The sequence below is a fragment of the Tympanuchus pallidicinctus genome, unplaced genomic scaffold (genome assembly GCF_026119805.1).
Source record: "Tympanuchus pallidicinctus isolate F22 unplaced genomic scaffold, pur_lepc_1.0 scaffold4, whole genome shotgun sequence".
NCBI lineage: Eukaryota > Metazoa > Chordata > Aves > Galliformes > Phasianidae > Tympanuchus > Tympanuchus pallidicinctus.
This window is the reverse complement of record NW_026294758.1, coordinates 15759259-15784397: the sequence shown is the minus strand read 5'-3', so window position 1 is coordinate 15784397 and position 25139 is coordinate 15759259. Positions and strand designations below refer to the sequence as shown.

The following is a 25139-nucleotide window of genomic DNA, read 5'->3' as shown; positions in this document are numbered from 1 at the left end:
AGTGTCTCAACATGTATTACTTACTTAGCCAGACTTGTAATACTGCTGTAAGAAGCCAGATACTATTTCTCATACTGCAGAAGAAGAATTAACTTTTAAAAAACTTAGTGTTTTAATGCCCAGCTTTTAATTGACAAACTTATGTCACTGGCCTCTGCAAGTGTAATTCAAACTCATTTTATGTCTCTTTCTTCTAAAGCATTTAGAGAAAATAAACATGAATTTCAACAATAGCCTAGGCAATTGAAATTTCTGTGTTCTCCTAGTTCCCTCATCATTTAATCCTCCACCTGTCCTTCAAAGCAAGGCTGATGATCACCTGGCCCTACAAAAAGATTACCAAGTTTCCTGAAGTTTTTATATTTTGTAAGGCTGGCATTTTGACAGCTTAGCTCATTAGCATGGTCAGATAAATACAACTATTTATGCAAATATGGCAAAGGGATTTGTATGTAAAGGCAGGAAAGAGTGCTAAATCACAAAAACTAAATTTTATGTTAATATAACTGTGGTGGAACCAAACCCATTTAAACTTTCTGATGGAATCCAAGATTGACAATACACTGAAAAGGAAATGGGATAAAGAAAAGCAGAAACAAACAGTAAGGACAGAAATATGCCCAGATTCTGCAGATTTCTGGGATTATAAATCAGTAAGGCTGTCAGAAAAACTAATATTCAGGCAAGACCTGTTGGTTTTGTTTTTCTTTTTATATAAAATGCTTTCACATGGTACTTGTCTGTCTTACAGATCTTCCACTCACTCTTCCTTTATTTATTTCTCACACATAAGAAAAAGCCTGGAAACTCTATATAAAAACTGATAATATTCACAGGTGAAACCATTTACATTTTAATAACTTATGACCAAGTATGCCCACAAACACAATCTGAAGAGAGAAAAAAATAAATTTTTACCTCTGGAATCCCATCCATTCTTGTCAATAGGGTAATTAAGATCTCTCTTTCACCAGGCTTAAACTCCAGAATTCCTGTGCTTCCATAAAACTCATTATTGTCTCTTGGTTCTACCGTGTAGCGTAGAAACTGTCTGACAAGACTTCCTCTCGTGCGAACAATTTGCAGCTCAACAGACTCTCCTTCCTGTAAAACAGAAAATCCATCTCTTTTTCCAGCATTCTGTTTAAACCAAATTGCCTATAAGGTTTAAGAGATATAAAGATATCTAATTACCTTGATACTGTAGGGACCTCTCGAAGAGGAAGAAAATTCAAACACTCCTCCGGGATCATCATTTTCCAATATAATGATTTCACAAGTAGTAAACCCATATTTCAGTATCTGATTTTCCACACTGACCCTGAGAAAGGAAGGTAAGAGGTGTTTTTTTTTTTTTCAAACGGCAATTTGCTTTGGCAAGTAAATCCATACAAATGCAGAGGTCAGAATAATAGTGACAACGTTTTTGAATAAGTTATGAAAACCAGCAGTTACCTGCAAGGAATAGAATAAGTTAAGCAAGTCTCAATACTAATGTTTTATTTATTCACAAAAATAATTTTTAAAAATCCTTGTTTTCTGGTTAGTTCTTACAGCTGTTATTTCTTTTTTGGGTTTTTTTGTTGTGTGTTTTGGTTTTTTGTAGTTGTTTTTTAATCACACATGGAGACAACACACATGAAAAGAAACAGAACTATGAAAGAACAAAGTTACCTACATTCAGTATTACTTTGTATTTGGATCAAGGCATAAATGAAATTCCAAAACTACTTACATTGACATTGTACTGATGATCACATACTTCCACTTTTAGCTTTCTGTCAAAACTTACTATTAACATATTGCCCCTCAATACTGATTGCATCCTCAAATACATGTTAATCTGCTTTATGAAGATGTGGGGACAACCTCTACAGGTTGTCAGATCTCATTCTGACTCTAGAAAGCACTGGACCTGTTCTCATTAATCAGGGACTCACTACCCTTTCTCCTTACTTCCTAGCAAACCCTCTGTCTCAAAGTACATGGTGAATGGTGCAAGTATGAAATACGCTGACTAAATGCACTTAAATTCCTCTTAGTAAAGGATTTCTGTCTCTGGGCTTCCATGCCACACCATCTTCATCCTGGTCAGTGACATCAATTGGTCACATGTGACATGTAACCTTGCACATTACTTGTACTCCTCTCCCCAGAACCAGTAACTTTCAACAACCTCTTTCTAAATTAATTACATTCAAAATTCCAGAGAAATACTATTGAAGGATGCATCAAAAATATACCTTTGAGCTCACAGCCTGTATATAATTTATTACACGTCATGTATTTAGGTTCCCTTGCATCTTCCATATTCCCTGTCAGTGTTATGTTTTGAATGGAATCTCAGGCCTGCAAATTGTATTATATTTTTGTGCTTTCACTGTACTATAACCCAGAGTTCATTAAATACTATTCTGTTGAGAAAGGAATGATATCTATTAAATACAATATTAAAACCAAGTCCAGGACTATGTCCACAAGTACTCCACAAGCAACTGGAACCTTCCCCCATCACTCCCACCCCTTCCCCCCCAAAAATGGACCATCTCAAGGACAGGATACTAGATGCAAAATACAGAATTATCTATTTCATAGAGTAACATGTTCATGCTTGTGCATTTTAAAAAACATTGACAGACAAAGAAACGTATGTTAACATAAACTATATGTGTGCTATTCAAAAATAAGATAACTACTCATTTTTGATCACATAACCTTCCCTGGAGTGTCAGTCATTTCAGCCATTTAGTTGGGGCAAACTGTATTTGTGGCAATGTTGAACAACTGATCTATTATTCCATCAAACATTCAAATATCAAACACTGAGGCATGCATTCATAACTTTCATCATTCACAGATCCTAAATAAAAAAAATGCTTTCAAGCCAGAAACCCATGCCATCAAATGAAACACCAAAGGGGAAGCATGCATTGTATGAAGAGATATAGAAAGAGTTATTTTTGTGAAGAAAATAAGTGATAAAGACAAGTAGAAACTAACCACTTCTAAGATAAAGCAATGATTCACTGAAAACAAAAAACCAATTCACTGCACTTACCCAAAGTACACGACAAACCTTTCTGTTTCTACTCTGTTAGTGCAGAGAAAAAGAAAGAAAGAAAGAAAGGGGTGGGGAATGGAATGAAAGTACCACTTGCTAGAAGTTCAATAAAATAAATAAGTAAACAAACAATAAAGCTTTTCTTTTTTACTTTCCAAAAGCTTATAATGTATATTTTATGGGAACCCTGTTTGCTTGTCATTTTCCTCCTGACAGATGCTAGCAAGCAGGTAGTTCCCACTTACAATAAATGTCCCATGACCAATTCAGCATGCCAAGACCCATTCAAGGTATTACCCACCAAGTCGTCTCCAAAGAGCTTGATTATTACTAGTCTTTGTATGTGCAGCAGCAGTTCCCTTTTAGAAATACTTCACCCTACATTAGGAAAAAACTCTACATGCCTCTCTGATAGGCTGTTTCATCAATCTGCTAAAGTAATTTTTATTTTTTTAAAGTTATAAACAAAAGTAGTTGTAACGGCTATGTAACAAAAAGTAGCCTAGCACAAATTCATAGTAAACTTCACTTAAGACAATTTTTAGTTAACCATATTACCAAAGTAATATACGCGTATATGTATTCTTTCAGTTTTGCAAAGTTACGCTTCGTGAGTCTAAACACAATATAGACAACAAGCCTGCTAAGAACAACTGAGGAGTAGTGCCAGGGTATAGTTGTAATGGTAGCATTACAAAAATTGGAAGAGGGCAGCACACATGAAGAGTTTGCAAGAGTATCACAAGGTGTGTATCTCAAACACCTCCAGGACATGGACACGGAAGACTGAGAATAATTTATCTAAAAGAGTCACAGTATAAGTCAGTTCTAAAGCTAGAGAGCGTTCAGGTCAGGAAGCAAGCAGTGAGGTTCAGTCCAACAGGCAAAAGAGAAAATACCATTTCTGAGGTTCTTCTTACTAGTCTCATTAAGAACACTTCAGTCCTTTCATTTATTTATTTATTTATTTATTAAATATCTCTGATCACGTTTTCTCTGGATGATATCAAAACTGGTCCAATCGCTATCACTACCCTAACATAGTAAAGTTAGTTACTACCTCAAAAAGTCATAAACCATCCTACACAAAAGTTGAATAGAAGCACCTAGGTTTAGCTTTACAACTCTAAGCTGCTGTTAACCACAAATGATGCCCTCATTGTAAGGTACGCATCTGTAAAAATTCTTATTACACAGAATAAATTAATCACAGAAAAAATAAAAGTTGGAAATAAAAAAAGACAAGTTGGTAAGGTACATTTCAAATTTAAACCCAAAAGTTTTACTATCCACTATTTTCACAGACTTATTTCTCAGAAAAAAAGAGCCCAATTCCAATGCTTTCGACAATCACACTGTAATAAAATTACCTTACACACGATAGAATCCTTCAGACTTTTTACTGCCTTATTGAAATGCATACTTTCTTGTTCAGCACGCTCTTCATATCCTGATGCTGAAGTCCAAGGAGGGCTAAGCCGCACATGGTAAAGCACTCCTCAAAGAGAAGCATAAAACTTTCAGCAGGAGGCTTACACCCTAAGGCAGAACCCTAAATACTTCCCTACATCCAGTATGCTTTAACCACTTCTTCCATGGTCCCAGGGGTCCTGCACCGAAGGTGTGCTCTTGTGACACAGCAAGGGCAGGACCTGGGCCTGGAATCACCTCCTTGCTGTAGCGATCGCTGCGCTGTGCCTCTCCCTGCCTACCATCACCAGGTCTGACTAAGCTGTGTTCCCAGTTTGACTGACACCATAGCCATGGCCTTGTTCGGTGAGGCCCTTGCCCTGCCAGAGAAGGGACTGGATGGCGGGCCCTGCGCCACCACAGAGCCTCCAGGCCAAAAGCCCTGGGATTTACAACATCAAACTAAAAAGAGGGCATTCGCACACCTCCCCTTCATCCCAAAGTAACTCCTTCCTGATTGCCGCGTGCTGCATAGTTCAGTCCTGCTTCACTCTGTATGGTCTGTAAACCAGTTCTTTAGGTGCTCCTGTAACACTGCAATGTGGAAACAGAACAAAGATGGCTATTCAGAACTTCGGAAACCCAACAGAGAGGGCATTCAGGATAAAAGTTAAAAGAGCTTCTTTTGTACTGTAGCTTAACCATGGCAAGCGGCTCCAGCTACTGAAGAGAACACTTGACCAGAGTAAGGAGGTACAACTCACTGCAACAGCCATTTGCCATTTTATCTCCTGAACTTTTACTGCAAAATGGCTATCCATGGACACAAAGTTTCATTTCATTACAGTTTACAAGCCCTGATAATGCTTACAATGCTAATGTAAAAATGCAGTCTCAAAATGTGTATTTCCAATATGGCCGTTCTAATATGAAATGAGCGGTCATGAGGGAAATGCTTTCTTAAAAAATAAATAAAGAAATAAAAGTAATAATAATTGTTACTATTTAGCAACAACTACTGATGAATTAGGACAACTAACAAGTTTCAAAATATTCTTTCATTCTTTTTATTTGCAGAGTACTATAAAATATTACGAAGCAGAATTTTGACTAAGCTATTATTATATGTACTAAATACAAATAAAACAACTTTTACTGAGATGGAATGTGATTGAAGTTGATAGCTTTGGAAGAGGACTGGAATTCCAACAGACAGTGAGTATTCTGAATAACAACTGAATGGCACTTGTGAGTCTTCACTGCTGTCATTATTAAAACCACGCTTTTCTAAAAGTCTCTTTTCTGTCAGAGTATCTCAAAAAAGAGGAATCCAAATTGCTTGTGGGATATTACTCAATTTGCTTCATAAGTTTGCATTCACTATTATTCTTTTTTTTTTTCTTTTTTTTTTTCCAGGATTATCTACCTATTTAATTAGTGGCAGGACCTAACTATAAAGAACTGCGTTAAAGTAGGATTTTCCAAATAATACATTCCACAGTGCTTCTCTACAGAGGAAAAAACTTCTCTCCAAGTTTAATCCACCATTTATTTGATTTTGGAGGTGATTTTATTTTCTCGCTATTAGCAGGAGAGATACGGTGTTATTGTTTTTAGAAGTAATAAAAACAAGCAGTAGGTGTGCAGAAGCACTCATTTCAACATTCTATTTTCAAAAAGAAAAGCCATCCTTTTACTCTGAAATTTCTCATACAGTATTGCACATATTGCTTAATATAAATAAAGTAAGAAAAATACATAAAGTTTTGAGACAGAAACTAACTGCAGGGAATCACCAAGTTAGCAGAAAATCCCAGTTCCATTATATAGTACGTTAGATCTTCTTTGCATCCCAATGCAGAGAGTAACAGAAGATGCAAAAACCACTTAAGCACTAACCACTAAAAGCCTGCAGTGCTTTGAATGTTTCTTCTATGATTTGCTAACTTCTGTCATGCAGTAAACATCAGTAATGAAAAAGATGTTAAAAAAAAAAGCTGCCAGATATTTCACAATAAGACAGTGAAACCTGGATTACATTTGCAGTTTTCAGAAAAATTGCTTTGTAACTCACGAGTCTCATTATTTTCCAGATACACTGGTGATGGAAATTCACCCTATTGTAAGTTGTACTGCACCACAGAAATCACTAGTATTATAAAGATTTTCACATTATGTTTCTTCAATTTTTCTTTATTATGTATAGTAAAGGAAATTTAAGTCACAGTAGACGTATAGAAATCTGATCTGGCATTCTCAATTCCATGAATGAACACTCAAAAATCAGTTGTGCACAAGGACTATTTTAACAGCCAACTGTTAAGTGATTATCACTTTTACCGATTAAAATAAATTTATCAGTATGTTCCTGTTCCTGTATCCCATAATCTCCAAATTCTCAATTTTACCACTACTCATTCAGGAGCACAAACACAGAGCTGCCCCAAACCCCTGGAGATTCCGGTCCTCTAGTTAAGTCAACTGTCAAACCAATAGCTGTCTGCACCTTAACTGAAGAGATGACAACTGCCAATAGGAGAACACATTGTGTAGAAGGGAAAAACAACAATAAGATTTTTTTAAAAACTGATTTCTGTTTGTGCTTACCAGGTAAAATGAACAGCCCTAGTATGTATATGCTTTCAGAAAGCATACAAACAATTTCCATGGCCTGTTCCACCTACATTCATCAGGAAGACCAAGGGTTTTTCTTTCTCACATATCTTTCACTACAGACATCAGGTTTTATTTATGTTTGGATCAATTCAGGCCTATTCAGAAAGGGCAGGCATTCAACCTGAAGCTGCTCCTAAAAAAAGAAAATATGAAGAATCTTCAGCAGACACAAGATTTTCTTTTTCCTTATTACTCATCTGTCTTCTCTGGAAGTATATTCCTCAAGATACACACTTGCTTTCATTTTGTGAAAATAGTTCAGAGTTAATTTTGATATTTATGGCCTGTGGATAGAGACCATATAGTAAGAAAGGAAAATGCTATTTTAATGTCCCAGAAAACTTGTCTTGCAGATATGTATAGAATTAAAGCTCATGTAAAATTTAACTCCCTTAACAACACCACCAACTGCTAAACAATACAGCCTTGTTAGAATTAATTACATTGATTACTTTATCCATGCTATTACTAATTGCAGACTATTGAGTGCCCTGTGAACATATTCCAATGTCAGTAGTTTCATTGAAGTTCTTATGTGCTCTCTTTTCCCACTGACTTATACTACAGTTTGTAGAATAGTACAAACACATCTGCAGTACACTGTATCTTTGTTTTCATGCTAATTCACTGCTACTGTGAAGTGCTTGCTGCCAGCCTTGGAATCTGAAATCTTCCGTTAGTCCAGAAAGTACTAAATATCAAGAAAGCAACTCACAAGCTTAACAGATAACTCCTGCCAGTATTTTCAGCCCTGATATGAACGGACACCTCCAGTGTTGAAACGACAATCTTTGCTGACATGTCATCCTCAGTTTCTGCTACTATTCAGGCTTAGAGAAAAGTTCAAATTCTTCCTCCCTTCCTCCCTTTCTCTCTTTTCCTTTCCCTCTTCCTCCCTTTCTCTCTTTCTCTTCCTCCCTTTCTCTCTTTCTTTTTCTCCCTTCCTCCCTTCCTTTTTCTCTTTCTCTTCCTTTTTCTCTTTCTCTTCCTTTTTCTCTTTCTCTTCCTTTTTCTTTTTCTCTTCCTTTTTCTCTTTCTCTTCCTTTTTCTTTTTCTCTTCCTTTTTCTCTTTCTCTTCCTTTTTCTTTTTCTCTTCCTTTTTCTCTTTCTCTTCCTTTTTCTCTTCCTTTTTCTCTTTCTCTTCCTTTTTCTCTTCCTCTTCCTCTTTCTCTTTCTCTTCCTCTTTCCAGGCCACACCACCTGTTCTTTAGTTCACTCTGTGACCCTGCCAAGTGTAGGAAAGCTGTTTGCTGGTGGCACAATTTTACTAGCCACTTCATGATTAGCAGAACTTACTACTGCCACCACATACAGCAAAAGCAGAATTCTGGTTATATTTGCTCAGCTGCCAGTTCAATCCTTGTTGCAGCCATCATTTTCAAGACATAGCCTATAGTGACTGCACAGAATAAACAGCAAAAAATTGTGGTTTCATATACCTGCACAGCTGTCAGAATTGAAAAAACAAACAAAAATAAACAAACAAATAAACAAAAAACGCCACTGTCTACTTACTTGTTTCTTTTCATTCCACTCTGCATTTTGGCAACCTTGCACTCACAAGTTTAGCCACCATTTTAATCCTACTTTCTCCCTTTGTGCCAGAGACTCTAATGAATTCCTTCAAACCAGTTTCATCCACAGAAAGGAAAAGCAGAGAACTATTTGCAATAGTGTCCTGTTGTTTTTGCCTTGTTCAGGATTCACCTTTTAATGTAATGGGTAGCCAAGGTAGCTTGGAATAAATCATTCTAATTTAGATGTGTCAACTAGTCATGTTTAATGAAGCAAGCCAATCTTGCAATGAAGTAACATCTTTCCTGTTAAAAAAGCATGCTCTCTGAATTGTGACCGCCTTCTAATCAGCAATACCTTAAAGACCTCCTTGCCTTTGCAAGGCAATATACCATGTATAATCACCATGGGTATCTGGTGTTGAAATTCCTAAGAGCTAGTTAACACTTCCTGTAAAAAAAAACAGTTCTTTTGGATGAGGTAAAGACTGTTCAAGTAGATGTTCAACGTGGAAGCTGCTGGAGGCAGACCACTGTACGTTTCCAGCAAAAGTGGAAAAGGTTTTTAGACCTTAGACTAATAGGATGTAATATGAGAACATGAGAGGCAAGCTGTTAGAAAATAAAAAGAAGTTATAATTTTCCTGTTAGTAACTCAGAGAGGGAATACACACTGGATATAAACTACTTCTCAGTATTCTGAGAAGTATTCAAATGTAAATAGTACTACTACTTCAGGTCCCTTTCAGTCTGAGTTACCCCATAATCCTGATCTACTGTAGAAAGGAGACAAGAACATCATGCTTCAGCAATACCACTGGGTTCTCATTAGCAGAAGACTGTGTTGTTAATCACCCTGCAGTATTATAGAGGCTGGGAGTTATGACTGAAGTACCTAATTATCAAGAGCAAGCAACACAGAACATGTCAGTCAAACAAATAAACAGCGATCTATTTCTGCAATAACAGCACAACATAGAAACCTCCTTCTGACAAAAAAAAAAACCTCTTCATTGCTTTTTACTTCTCACTGTACCTTCTCCCATAATCTTGCTATTACTTTTCTGAAAAATACATGTTACAATCAAGAGCTATAAAAAAGAACAGAGCTGAAAGAATTTTCGAAATAGCACAGACCTTTTATCAAAATATAGGCAGTTAAGTCATCAGATAATACATGCAAAATAGTTTCTTACATCAGTCTCCAGTCAAAGAAGAATCCATACACAGTTTGAATCAAGAGCCTAATAATTCTTCAGATGCTTTTTGACACAATGTGAGCAATTACTCCTAATTAACAATGTGCTAATTTTTTATATATAAACGGAGTACTGCATATGATACATATCAGTAGAAATTAAGATACCTGTCCAAAGTTAATAGCACTGTTTCATTCATTTCAGGTACATCATCAGCTTTAATAGTAATGTTGATTGTAGTATCACTTTGTCCAGATAAGAAAACGACAGAGCCATTAAAGGGACTTATATCATCATGTGTTACTGCCTTTTGATTGACACCAGAGGGCTTCAAACTCCAGAACACAGTTGCTTGACCATCAGTCCCATCTCGATGCAGTGCAATAGAAACCTATGAAACGTGTGAATTTGTTGTGACTAGATGGAAAAACAATTACTCCTTTGTAAATTACTATTTGAATATAAGCATAAAAATGTTCAGCTTTTTTAGGTATAACTTCATATGTGATATCAAAATATGGATGAAAGTGTATGTACATAAAACCTTTAACCACTTATCAGGCACTTAGTGCAGATGACAGATTAGTCATACCACAAATCACTAAGCAACCATAGAAATACATGCATGACAAATTTTATGAATGCACACTTCTTCAAAACATAACCTACATTTTAAACATAACCAACATAAATTTAACTTGGAATTACAGTTCAGTGCAATTGTATTTAAGGCTATTACCAGTTCTAATTTAAGAATATGAAGTGAGTTATCTGATTTAGTATTTATATTGATCCTTTACATTACTATGTTCACAGCTGGTGAGACTGAAAATATCTGCAGTATCTTTTGATCTGTGTGAGCAGTAAAGGTTAAGTCATTTAAGATGCTTACTGGATTTAGGTAGTCACAGAGAAAACAAAGGCCAATTTCACTTTTCTGCTATTTAATAGATATTTTTACAAACTTTTAAATTCTTTTTTTAAAGCAAGGTAATGTTTGGGGTTAGGCATGATTTGGGAGAATGTTAACTTTAAAATGCTATACTAAGTATAGGAAACTGTGCTTTCGTCAAGTGAATTTTCCATAGCAATGGACAATGTAAAAAAGTCTTACTTACCTCTGTGGCAGGGGAATCTTCTGGCTCAGAAAGAATAATCGGAAGATTGCTAATAAAGCCTATTTCTCCATTTGCAATGTCTGGAGTAATCCTGAGAGAAATATTTCGAATCTCACCTAGTCGAGGACTCACAGAAGGGACCAGAGGAATTCTGTTCACTAGTTCAACTCCTTTGAGCTGTGGGGAAAAGTAAGACGAAATTGAGAAATGAGGAGTCTTATAACAAGTCAGAACAGTTCTGACATTTCAGGATAATTTTCAAATGCAGGTAGCATATAATTCCAGAACAAATTTATCTTGCTAACAGCACTGCTGTTTCAAAAATTTCTTAGTAGATATGTCAAAGAAATTAAGTGGGTACACCTCCCAGATAAACCATGTGAGCATACGTAACTAAAGAGGAATCCAGTCAGAGATGGAGACTGACCCCTCTACACCAGCTATACTAGGCCTATTAACAGTACTGATTTGATCAATGCCTTGCATTGATAAAATAATCTTCTGAAGTTTCTAAATTAAGTATTTCTGCTGGAAAGCTCCTCTGATTATATTTGTTCAAACAAAAATAGTTTTATGTTTCATGGAGGAAGTACAGAAAAAATAAAAAAAGTCTACTGCAATCTACATTTTGAGAATCCAGGCAAAGTGCCTGAGATCACTGAATATGAAACATTCTCATAAACTTACTGTACGCGTGTCGTAAAGACCATTACTTCAGTGTTACTTGAATTTACATTTAATAAGGACTTTGAATGAAACGTTTCAATTATTCTGAGGATCTTTCAGGCCTCTTGCAGATGTTGAACACTCTAACTTAAAAGCTGTTTTCCAGGAAGCAATTCCTAATCTAACTGAATGCAAAAAAATGTAAAATGGGTAAAATAATGCCAAAATTCTTTTTTTTCTTCTCTTCTTTTTTTTTTTTTTTTTTTTAAATGAGAATGCAGGGAGAAGGAGGTAGAGGTAGGAAATTAAAGGTTCCAGAAGCAGCTGAAACATCTCTGGTAAACATAAGAAAAGCACAAAGCCTGGCAAATTTGAATCCAGGGGTCAGCACCTTCACTTGAAGATGTCTAATTTAAAATGGATAGATTAAAGGGACTAAGAAATGCTTCAGTGATTTCTGTGATTTCTCTCTGGTTGTGCCAAATAGTCCCATTGTGTATCAAGGTCACCATGTGGGTTGTTCATCCCATTTTACCAAAGTGGCACTGTTGATCACAGGAAGTAGAAATTATAGGGCTTATATAAATTAGAAATTATAGGGCTTCATTTGCAGATTTAACTGCAAATGAAAAAATGAGTAACAAACAACAGTAACAATACCCAAGACATCCCACAGCAGTACTTCTGAATAATAATTTGCTAAAATATACAAAAATAACAACAAAAATCCAATGAAAAAAAATGAAAGTCTTAAAATAGATTTTTTCTTTCTATAATGTTTTTTCTGAAAATAATTTTTTTTTTTCTGTCAAAAACTGTTTTAGTACATTTTTCAGACAACTTTAACTAGTAATGACAAAAGTTCTCATAAATTCAGGTAGAAAAAAAATAAAGAAAAAAAAAGCAACAAAGAAAACTATACAAAGAAAACAGGAAAAAAAAATCAAATTCTCTAACCAAACTCATAAATAAAGGCAAGATAATATAAGTTTGATGATTTTTAATTTACAGAGTATAATTAAGCTGAAAGGGAACGAGTTCTATTTACTTTTTTGTTACTTCTTAATTTTGTCTTGCTTCTCTAATTTAATAACCTTGTTTTGTTCACATTCAAAGGCAGGAGATTGACAGAGAAACAGAACTTAAAAAGCAGGCAACTGTCAACACTGACCTCATTTTGTAAAATTCTGTGATTGATACTCGAATCCTGTTTTGTTTTGTTTTGAACTTTGTAATTATTAATGATTAAGTGCAGAACTCTTTATAGCATCGTTATAGAAGTTGTTTCTTTAAAAAGGAAATCTTTGCTTTAGAGCCATGCTGAGCTTTTTATTTAAAAAGGAATGGTCATTTAAATTGCACTCGAGGGGAAGGAGAAAGTACTATGTTACACTGATCATATTAAATAGGCTAAAAAAACACAGTTGTGATACCTGTATGAGAAAATGAGCACCATTTTGAAGAAATGCATCATTTCTTATTGGTATATTTAGAGTTTCATGTGTTTTTCCTTCCGAAAATGTGAGAATGTTGTTTCTAGAGATATTTAGGATGCCATCTTTTGCTCTCTCAGGATCCAGATCTCCAGCTGGAATATACAGTGCAGTGTAAATTAACTGCACATCTCCAACCGTTCCTCTCTCCCTTGCAAAACTCAAGGACAAAAAGCGTCCTGTTGGATTACTTTCAATCTTCTGATTCTCCAAAGGGTAAAATTTTATCACGCCATAAACATCATCACTGTCCTGAATGTAAAACAAAAGCTGCAAAACAGAAAACAGTTACGATTATTCAATGTTACAACTACTATACATCATAGTTTTCATACTCTCATGAAAGTATGTCCTGTCACCCTGCATTTTGCTCCTGAGTGAATTGGCACTCAAGAAAGAAACCAGATTGACAACCCCAAAGTATTCTTCATGCACAAACACCAATACACTGATAATAGCAACTTTCCCACCATCCTTCATCTATGTCTGAGTGAGCTTTGAACATCTGATATTTCGGTTTAGTAGACAAAGTGAAAAAATTACATTCATTCAGCAAATTCTTTTCAATCATTTGTTATAAAAGTAGAGAGTTGAGTCACAAATATGTCACTAATGCTAATAACCCTTTATTTAACAGTTCAGAGGTTACAGTCTTAATCACCAAACCCTCCTCTTGAGGCTGCTACTCTGTGTAGAATATTCCAGTATTAACAGCAAATAAGGAAATGGGAATAGCATTTCATCCTTCTCTTAATAAGCAGCTAACCAAGACAGCATTTACGTAATGCTGCATATGATGGGAATAATCTAATCTGAATTCTACTGCATTAAATAACTCAGGCCTTTTTATAATGTTAAGCCAAAGAATTTGAAATGTGGCTCTATATACAAAGAGTACATTAGGTTGCCTCATTTAAACTTAATAACTACTTCAGCCAATTTAGCCAATCCAACAAAAATTGTGGAGTCTCTACTGCAAGGTCTGAAAGTAAACTTACCTCAGATGGTTCACTGACTTCTGCACCTCCTTGTACAGTATGAGCTAAGAGCTGCAGGAGATAAGGCTCTGCTTCTTCTGGCATATCATCATTAAGAATGTTCAAAGGAAGTGTAACCAGCATCTGTCCTTGGTCAAAATATATTTCCCCGGTCTCTGGAATAAGGTCTGCAGTCACAGGTGAGGGATCACTGCTATTTCGGATTATAACCCAAGTCACAGAAACGTTTCCATGTGTTCCACCATTTCTTACTATTGTGATCCCTTCAAACCTATGGTTTGGAATGAAACAAAAGCTCATATCATATCATTAAAATTAGTACTTGCTAACTAGTTATTAGTTATCCATGTACTGGAAGATGTACACTGGCTTCAGTGGAATAAGTTGGGCAGAGAATGGCTTGAGAGCAGCACTGAGGAGGTAGCTTTGGGGCTGCCTTTTGATGAAAGCCTCAACATGAATGCTTGCAGCCCAGAAGGCCAACCATATCCTGGGTTCCATCAAGAGAGGCATGACCAGCAGGTCAATGGAGGTGATCCTGTTCCTGTACTCCGCTTGGATGAGACCCCACCTGGAGTACAAGCATCCAGTTCGAGGGCCTCCAATACAAGAAGGACATGGAGCTGCTGGACTGGTTCCATAGGAAGGCCATGAAGATTATCAGAGGGTTGGAGCACCTTCCCTATGATGATAGGATGAGAGTGTTGGGGCTTTTCAGCCTAGAGAAGAGAAGGCTCTCAGGGGACCTTACAGTAGTCTTCCAGAATCTGAAGGAGGCCTACAAGAAAGCTGGAGAGGGACTTTTTATAACGACATATAGTGACAGAATGGGAAATGGCCATAAACTGGAAGAGAGTAGATTTAGACTAGGTATTAGGAAGAAATTCTTTACTGTGAGGGTGGTGAGACACTGGAACTGGTTGCCCAGAGAAGCTGTGAATGTCCCCTCCCTGGAAGCATTCAAGGCCAGATTGGATGGGGCTTTGAGCAACCTGGCCTAGAGGGAGGTGTTCCTGCCTATGGCAGAGGAGTTGGAACTACACGATCTTAAAGGTCCCCCACCCAAACCATGCTTCTAGGATTCTTTGAATCAATATTAACTGCCGCAACTGACATCTGCTCAGGGCTTCACATTTGTAAAACCGCAGTGCTCATGTAGAACTTTCATGGAGTGCTTATTCATGAACTATATGTCCAAGGAAACGAGTAATATATCCAAAGAATTTCTTAGAACTTACTTTGTTTACAACAAGAAGGATACTGAGAAATGGAGGCTTGGTACATTTTGCCTTTTTCTTAGAAATATGTTACATTTCAGAAAACTGAATTTTTTGCACTATTTTACAGACTACATCAAAATACACTTGTCAGGCATCAATGTTTAAATAACATCTGAGTGAACTTTTTGCTTCTGTACTGAAATATGAAATTGTCTTTTGATAAAGCCATAGTTTGATACATCACCTGTTTTTCTGAGGATGAAATTAGTAGTAGCAGTGGACATTTTAAATGAATATTTCACTACTGTATAATCAGTACTGCCTGTAAACATTTCTATAGAGCTTTGATTTTAGTTTATCTGCAAAATTACATATATTTTAAGTACTCAGAAGTTTAAAGGTATTCAACATTTCACCAGAGACATTCGACACCTTTTTGTTTTCAATCAGAGACTGACTTTATACTATATTTGCAAAAATTTATTGGGAAGGGAAGCCTGAAATCTATTTCCCACTCTTATGGACTGGCGTATGGCAGCATCACAGCTTCAGTGATCATGCTTTTAGATTAAGGATTTTTCAGTATCTTGGTAACGTCATTAAATATTTACATTTCTTATACACTGTTCATAAATATTAAAATAATTTTGCATAATTAAACATTATTCTCTTGAAATCTTTATTGACATAGTTAATAATAATTAGAGTAGGTGATTCCTATACTAAATTTTCAGTAGTGATTTTATAATTACCATCTTAAGGATGCTTAGCAAACAAATCACCAAACAAATCACTTAATATGACTAAGTAGTGTCTGAAGATCTGTAGTACCTTGAAATTTTGTCTTCATCAATAATAACAGTCTGAGCAAACAGGATACTGTTGATTGAAAGCACTCCATAGGGTTTATCATTCGGTTGGATGGTGACATGAACGGCAGATGGATTAACCAATACAGCATCACCCTGTAAAGTGTCCTTAAGAAGAACAATCTGAAAGGTCTCAGCGATTTCTGGTATGGCATCATCAAGAATCTTGAATTTTATATATATTTCATGAACTAGAGGTGGGAAAACAATAGTTGTATTTGGCTGTAGATCTAGGAAATCCAAATTAAGCTGTGCATGCGATGTTGAATTCCCAGTTATGATGGTGTAAGCGACAGATACTTCACAATCATCAGGTCCAATTAATTTTCCACTGTCATCTTTACCACGAACCACTTGAATTCTTAGTACATCAGCTTCCTCGGGTACCATGTAAGTGCTCTGAATGAATCGCACAGGGCTGTCATTTTTCCTAATATTAATCTGAATGGAGTTTTTTGTGGTGTTGATTTCAGCCCCTCCTTCCACACTCCTCAGATAAACAACAAATAATTCATCGTTTTCAGGTACCTGGAAAATGATATTAGAAACAGAGTGTAAGTCATATTTCAAGTATATGCAGAACTCTTACTGAGAAATATGTTTATATATTTTGTAGAAAGGATAAATAACACAAACCTGAGAACTCTTTCCATATTAATGTGAACAGGCAAAAAAATCTTTCTTGCAACTTCGTCTGAAGAAGCCTTCTCAAAACAGAGTGTTTCTATTTTCTAAAATACAATTCTTATGTTCTCTATATGCACTTAAGCAACAGAATGTATATTCAATATTAGTTGCAGATTATATCTTATTATCTTACATAAATAGGTAACATGGAGCTTTTAATTGCATCATGCTTGGCTAATAAATACATCTGTCAAGCTTCAAATACAATAAGATAAATTATTTCCTACCTTGCCTCTTGTTTTCTCTTAAACTAAGTTTTCCTTTATTCCTCACTAAATCAGGAAATGTATACACTAAAATTACCCAAAGTCTAGACTGTGGAAATCAAAATAATAGTCTGGTTATACTGGTTATATTAATAGTACTGGTATTATTAATAATAATACTGGTTATATTGTTTTTCCTACCTTCAAAACTTTAAAGCTCAAATTAAATTCTGACAGTAACACTGGATTATTGTAAACTCTAGCATCATAATCATCAGTACATGCTTTCATGTAAAAGTCATCTTTTACATTACAGCTGTGAAAAACCTTCAGAGTGGAAAGTCACTGACTATCCATACTGATTCAGATCTCTTTCAGAAACTTTGTTAGCACCTCTCAGAGAAAAAATAATAAATTCACATCTTCCCAAAAGGAAAACCCATGACAATTTCTTCCTGTTTTTAAGTCTCAGGAATATGATATCTAACCAGAAAAATGTTTTTTTCTACACTTCAGCACACCAATCTGGCAGTTTCTAAACACTAAAAGTGTAAGTAGAAACATGGACCAACAGTTTTTATAATGCAAAAATGGAAAAAGTTGCTTTAAAGTTGCTCACTTTTAAGCTAGATGCCTTTCACTTTTATTTTTTTCTACTTAATTTCCTTATTAAGTTCTTCTGTATCATATTTACTTATTTTGTCTATTCTGAGCTTAAAAGAAATCTTCTCAACGTAATTTTTCAATTGGTCAATCTGAAAGTAAAAAGATGGTGATTACTATCTTGTATTCACACTTTTCAGAAGATTGCCTGTTTGTTTCGGGAATCTCATCTATTTTCAGATTTTTTTCAAGTATGCTTCTTCTCTGAAACATATCTACATAAAACCCAATAATTCATCTTCTTTTGAGCTTTTCCTCTGAATATTGAATGTATTGTATTTTTTCTTTAGTGAAAGACATACCATTTCTGCTCTTCACACATATGAGAGTGAATCAAGTTTATTAAAGAATAAAAAGGATTCATATGCATTGTTTATAGAAGACAGAGGTACATAGACTTCAGTGAGGATGTAATAAAAAATGCACCTTGTAAGCAATACCATGATTATCTTCGTTAAGAAGAGAAGAGGAAGAGGAAGAGGAAAAAAAACAATACCAAATATAACCTCAGTTTGCAAGGCAGAAAATAATTAGGGAAAACCAGAGTACATTTAAAAAGAAGTACTTAACAATAAACTGGTGTCTCATGTGAGAACACCATCTTTGACCATACAACGAGGATCATTTGAAAAAAATGGTTCATTTCTATATTTGCTACAATAGCACCTTATGGTCAGAGAGGCCAGGATATGCTCAGAATATATTCACCAATGAGAATTACAGGAGGAACATTACAAAGACTGAAAATAAAGAGTTCATGAAGTGAAAATATCCATTCATTAACCTTATTTAAGCAAAGCATTTTTATAACTTATTAGCCCAAATATCTTTAGAACAGCTGTTAACCTCCTCTTACCTGATCATCAAGCACAGTTAAATTATAAATCAGTATAGATCTACCAGGAGTAAACGTAAGGTTACCCCTGGCTGGACTAAAGTCTTCTTCAGCTGGGTTTGGACCATCTTTTATCTGCAAAAAAAAAAAAATTTCTCATCAGAAGCATACAAAACAGCAAGACAAATCCGGCAGAAGAATAGTAGCCAGTATACAGCATGGCATGTTTAGCCATCTCCTAGTTACAAGTATTCACGTTCAGTTGTGAAGACTTTTTTGGTGAATGGAGTCAAAGCAACCAATCTGAAGAAATCATATACTGACAGAAGAGGAGGAAGAAAACTACATCCATACAGAGGACTTCCTAGGAGGACTGGTATATTCTGATGCATAACTGATTCTCTGACATTATCAAAACCTTATACATTAAAATTCAGTTTAAATCTGTAGTGTTTCATGTTAAATTCTAAAACAAATAAATTATTGGTCTTGCGTTCCTTCTATCTTGACTTGTTAAAGATGCTAAATCTAAAAGTAAAACCTGGAAGACAAGGAAGACTTAAAAGCAATGTGAGATGTTTTTGTTTTAGAAAATCTTCAAAATTATTTTTTAACACATATATATATATAAACAATGCTGAGAGATGGACCCAAATAATTGTCCTGATACTAAAATTTATTGAACCTTAGAACAAACAGATCTACAATAAATTACAGAGAGCATCACAACCATTACTTTATCTATTAATAGTAATGCTATATTCAGTATGAAACAACAAAGTTTTTCAGATTTTGACAGGTCTAGATTAAACCCTTGATGTCCCAGGGAAAGGAAACTGATACAGAAACACCCATTTGAAAAATTTTATGCATAATTTTAAGGTATGTAATATAATCTGAGGTAGATGACAGAGCAATAAGAGCAATAACTTTATCATATTCAAATAAAGTGGGTAAATAACACAATAAATATTCAACAAGAGTATTTTGAAAGCTTTAGTTTCTGGAGGCTCAAAATACAGATAAAGATACAGAGGATTATAGATAGAATTTCACCAAGTCCTAATTTCTCATACCTAAATGTTCAAATTTAGGCTAACTTTTAAAAAGTCACTCTGAGGTCTATCTGTAAAATATATATATGTATATAAAGATACACATATTACACACAATACACTTTGTATAATATAAACTAATACTGCATCAAGTGCCTTCCTAAATAACAGAGAATACTTAGTTTTCTGTAGCTCCTCTTAATATTTATTCAAATTAAACACTCAGATAATTGCAATATTTTCCATGGCAGGTAATATGAATCCATTTCATGAAATAGATTTAGCAATTGTAGATGTAGGCATTTTGCTCCTCTCTTCCTTTTACAAACACTTTGATAAATCATGATTACAGCCTACTAGTTTCATCCAGCAGAAAGGTACCAAGTGTTTTAAATAAACTCACCTCAAAAGTTACGATGACTGTCCCATAGGTTCCCCTCTCTCTAATTAGAGTAAGAGGCACAAATTCATTTCTGCCCCTCGGCTCATTCACGGTGATTAAGGCAGACTAATGAGGAAGAGAAGGGACAGACAGTCAGGCACAGATCAAATATCCCAGCAGAATGAAGAAACTGTTGCCATAGAAATACCAAACTCCCACAGACAAGTTAATCCAGTCTACAAACCAGTCCCCTGATGGCAGGCATTTCCTACCAACCAATTCGTTCAGCTAATAAAAACCCTGAGAGATTTCAAATAAAAATTTATCCTGTTATGCAAGAAGGGTTCTTTTGTGGGTTTTTTTTTCAGTAAATGAACATAGTCAATAGACACAAAGCACTGGTATAATGTCACTGATATTTTTAGGAGCTCATAACCTGTTACAAATAGATTTTCACCATTATGGGGTAATTTATTAGTAATGTAGCTATGAATTGACTATCTACTACAGGACAATCATTTAGGTCATTGGTTGCTTTTTCAGATGGTTGTATGTGACAGATGTTAAAGACTTCCACTAATTCAGTGAAAAACTTGCAAGCCAGGTTTTGTAGCTCTAAAATTGTCACATGTCCATGTCTATTTTTCAGAGAAATCCTATAAAAAGGTCATATTGTGAGAATGCTAGCAATAAGGCAGATACTTTTTATACTAACATGAGGCTCTTAGGCTATTTCTGAACACCCAAAAGCACATAGTAGTATTAATATTGCATATATGCATAAATTACAAACACATGTATGGATTGCTTCTAAGGATGTCTTCAAGGATATAGCTCAGAAACCATTTTCAAGGGATTCCATTGAATAATAGCCAGTATGTTTTCTGCTTTCTAAAATTTTTACATACACCACAAAACAGCCATACCATGTTAAAAGAAATTATTCCAAAGGCATTGTCATTTGATAAGATTGTTACAGTGACAGTCTTGGGTGAGCCAAGCTTTATCTTTGCAGATTGTTTCTGAAATTAACAAAATAAAACAAGATATTAAACATGAAAAATACATGAAAAAAAACAACATTTAGATGTTACTATAAATATTACTCTATATAAACTGTTTTTTTTTTAAATGTGTATTACAGTGAATATTAACTTAAATTAATAGAAAGCATCAAAATAGTTCATCATCATATTCTATCTGGTCCACAAACAACATGTAACAAAGCTTGTAAATAACTACCTATAGTTTGGCAATCTAGTAATGAAAACGTAGGTACAGAGAAACATGAAGCATGCAGCACTGCCAGGAACTCAGAAGTTGTTCTCTTTTCCTAACTTATGTATTAAACCAAGACTTTGAAGCTATTACATGAACTGAGATATCAACTAAAGAAACACATTTTTTACAGTGGTTTAAAACTGAGCTACTGCATCTACACATCAAAAGAAGTGAAAACATGGAATTTACTGCCAATATCTCCTGAGGAATAAGATAAACATAAAATTCTTCTATGATGAATTAACTTCAAATTCAGTCATGGTCTGTTACTTCAAAATTTTGAATAGGAATCACTCCTTAGCAGGATGACTTCTGTAAGGTAGAACAATAAGCAGAGATTTATCAACATTCTTTAAGTGTTTTGTTGTTTTCAGGGGAGTCTTATCTATTATTCTGGATAAGAAATCATGGTTTTTTCTTTTGCCACTTCCACTCCCTCTTTTAGGCACAGTGGATAGAATAAAACAGGGAAGAATGACTCTCTTCACAATCTAACTCTTTGGCACCTTAGCGCAACCCCTTCAAACGTCCACAACTGAATGTAATGTTTGCTTAAGTTTCAGACTGTCCATGCTGCACAGCAACAACATATAGAGAAGACTCAAAGGAATGGAGAAACCTTCTAAATGAGCAGTAAGAACCATTCTGATTAGTCTCCAAATTTTAGTTCAGACCTGTTTAAGATTTAGATTCACAAGAAGTGCAACTACACAGAATTCTATGGAACACCATCTGTTTATGTCAGATTGCTCAGACAGATGAAAGATAAACTTAAAAAACACAGACTTACTGGTAGTGTCAAATAAAATGTGAATGTCTCATCTGCCTCTGGAAGGTCATCATCGCAAACAGATATATACACTGTTCGGTTTGTTTCTGTGTCAGGTATAAATGCAGCTGCGTATGTGTCAAAAAAGTCTCCCGTGTCTTCTCCATGAACCTACAATAAGTGTACAATTGAATGTCACCTCCTTCCTGTACGACCTTCTATAATATTCTGGACTGATTTCCCGGATTTCATGTACTCTCTTTGAACATGATTTCTCCTGCTATTAACCCTGCTGTTACACAAATTATTTCTTGATAATGGTGCAGACGGTGGGCTGTTATTACCCATGCTGAGTAACAGAAATAACAGCACTTTCCCCAGAACCACTTACAACATCCTTCCTTGTCACTGAGTATCTTTTGTATAGCGTACCATATGATTATTTCTCAACAGAAAGACTGTTCCAAGCACAGATCCACATGGCTTATATTAGACCACCTGAACTTACCTTACCTGAAGATGTTACTGCCTTCTGCCTTCCATCATCATTCTAGGAAATAGAAGGAGACTACAAATGTAGCCTACAATGTTTTGCAATTGGTGGGAAAGATGAATTGTTTTAAAATGTAAAGCTCCGCTTTCACTTTGCTCAACCAAAGAAAATTGTATTGGTTCAACGACAAGTAAGGCGGCCACGAGGCCTCCCCTCAGCTCCTCTGCTCCGTGCTGAGCACACCCAGGGGCCTCAGACATTCCCCAGATGTCTTGTTTTCCACCATCTTGGTAGCCCTCCTTTGGATGCTATCTAATATTTCCATGTCCCTCTTATACTGTGGCACCCAAACGTGCACCCAGTGCTGTGGATGAGGCTGCACCACGGCAGAGCAGAGCAGAGTGGTACAGTCCCCTTGGAATGAAGCACTGCTCCAGTGAACTACCACCTTCCTTTCCACCTGCTTGGCAAAAGTATAAGCAACACTCAAATGTAACAAATATTAATATTTACTGAGAAGATAACTAGCGTATTTTCTTACCGACACAACTGCTGTGACGTTAGCAGGCTTCCCTGTCCTCTCAATTACAAGGCGTATCACAGTTGTACTTGTTTCATTAACTACAAACTCTGTTTGTCCACTGAACTTCACTTCTGTTTCTCCAGATGTGAAACGAATGAGTGCTGCTAAAATCAAATAAACTAATAAAGAATCAGAGTGCATCCCTGTATGGAAACAAACAAACAAACAAACAAGAACACAAAAACATGAATAATTAAAAATAAATTCTGCACCTAAAATATATAAAACAATCTCTCTTGACACTTCCAATGCTGACAACTTTTCTGAAAGGGTTTCTGAAAACCCTGCAAATATTCTGTTTTCCCAGTGAGCTTCAGAAATGAGAAGAAAAAAAAAAACACACACAGGTTTCAAGAATGATCAAGTTAGATAACACAATCATCTTCAGTATCCAATTCTATTTTTACAAGTTTAATCTAAAGATATTCTAAAAGCATTTTGTAATGTTTTCCAAGTGAAGGAATAAAAAACATCATTTAAGACAACAAACAGAATATTGCACAATTATTTTCATTTCTAATCAGAAAAAATACTTTAAGGTTGGCAACTTACTCTTTCTTCCAGTTCCTTTTTTTTTTTTTCTGCTGTTAATTCTCTTTAAAAATATATATTAACTGCCACAAAGGGTGAAGTTTTGGATGTTTGCAGTTACCTCGTATGCCATCTGCTATCTTACAGATCATGAAATGTTTTTAAACATTTGCATGTTTACTTAAGATAATTTTCACAGCTTCTCTTACCCTATGATTTTACCATGCTTTCTTGTCACAGAGAATCTCTACACAGAGACATATTTTTGTGAAGTGTATGCCAAATGTGCAATTATAAAACATTTCGGATACAGTACAGATGTTAATTCTTTTATGTATGCAATTTGATAACTTTTATCCTGTAAAGGATAGAAAACAAGCTAGCCATTGGACCAGTGAAATTAATAAAGCTTCAGAAAGACTTCCAGACTTTCATTCATCTTATAGTAAATTCTGTCTGCAAAAGGTTAATTTTCCACTAAGAGGACTTGAAATAAAGCTGTTTTCAAACCTGTTAAAGAACAAAAATTATTCACAGACATGACATATTGTATACGCTGTAAATATAGTCAATAAAGCTATCAGTGTCTCTCAGAATTCATTTAGGGCAGGATTGGCAGAATGACAAAATTAGCTGATTTTAATTACTTATAATGAAATATTCTCTTTTTCTACTGAACGTCACCAAAATAGGTGAGCAGTGAAGCTAAGTGCAAAAAATCAGGACCATTTGTTCTATCAAACATTTTGCAATCTACTTAGAAAAGTGTTTCATTAGCCCTAGTAAAAATGTCATACAGTAAAATAGTTTTCCTGCAGCACTTTGCACTACTACAAACTGAATTTTATTCCCATGAACATGGTCACTCAAGATCTCTATGACTTTTATTAAGGATTAAATGTGTAGCAGAATTTCAAGAGCAAGGCTTTATTTTTAAGAAGTGATCTATTAGTGATGTTAGTGCAGAAAAAGCCAACTGCAAGAAGCAAAGATGAAAAATACCTCAACAGAAAACTGTTTTTTAAAAATCCTCAACATTTCAAAAGGTGATTGTGTTAATCTGCAAAACATTTCTGTTTTTGTGTGGAACTGCTCAGATAAACACCAGCCTTCAAGCCTGGGAGTGAACAGTTGTGTAACCTTTGTAAACTCTGAGACAATCACACTGTCTGCAAATGCAGGCATCATCCATGCCGAACTGAGGAATTTGTTGACCTTTTAGCTTCTGCTGTTACCTCGTCATAGACTGCAAATATCTTCCCACGGTACATGCTTCTAGTAAGTAATACTGAAAACTTGATCCTTGAGGGCAAGATTACAAAGTTTAGAATTACTTGAATTCTATTACTTCTACTAGAGAGCATTCTGAAACTATAGGATTACTCCTGTGGAACAAGAGAGGTTTCACAATCATACCATCAATTATTTAG

The 25139-nt window shown here is 35.3% G+C and overlaps 1 protein-coding gene across 1 annotated transcript in view; it reads right to left on the bottom strand.

The window, feature by feature from the left end:
• ADGRV1 (adhesion G protein-coupled receptor V1) overlaps positions 1-25139 on the bottom strand; it is a 264974-nt gene that overhangs the window by 218554 nt on the left and 21281 nt on the right. The window contains exons 4-16 of the mRNA XM_052701347.1: positions 23137-23321; positions 22124-22273; positions 20979-21074; positions 20074-20178; positions 18637-18750; positions 16187-16752; positions 14136-14406; positions 13078-13407; positions 10979-11155; positions 10028-10251; positions 3059-3091; positions 1195-1321; positions 919-1104 (exon numbers count right to left, since the gene is read on the bottom strand). Coding sequence (XP_052557307.1) covers positions 919-1104; positions 1195-1321; positions 3059-3091; positions 10028-10251; positions 10979-11155; positions 13078-13407; positions 14136-14406; positions 16187-16752; positions 18637-18750; positions 20074-20178; positions 20979-21074; positions 22124-22273; positions 23137-23321 — 2564 coding nt within the window. The remainder of the gene's footprint in view (positions 1-918; positions 1105-1194; positions 1322-3058; positions 3092-10027; positions 10252-10978; positions 11156-13077; positions 13408-14135; positions 14407-16186; positions 16753-18636; positions 18751-20073; positions 20179-20978; positions 21075-22123; positions 22274-23136; positions 23322-25139) is intronic.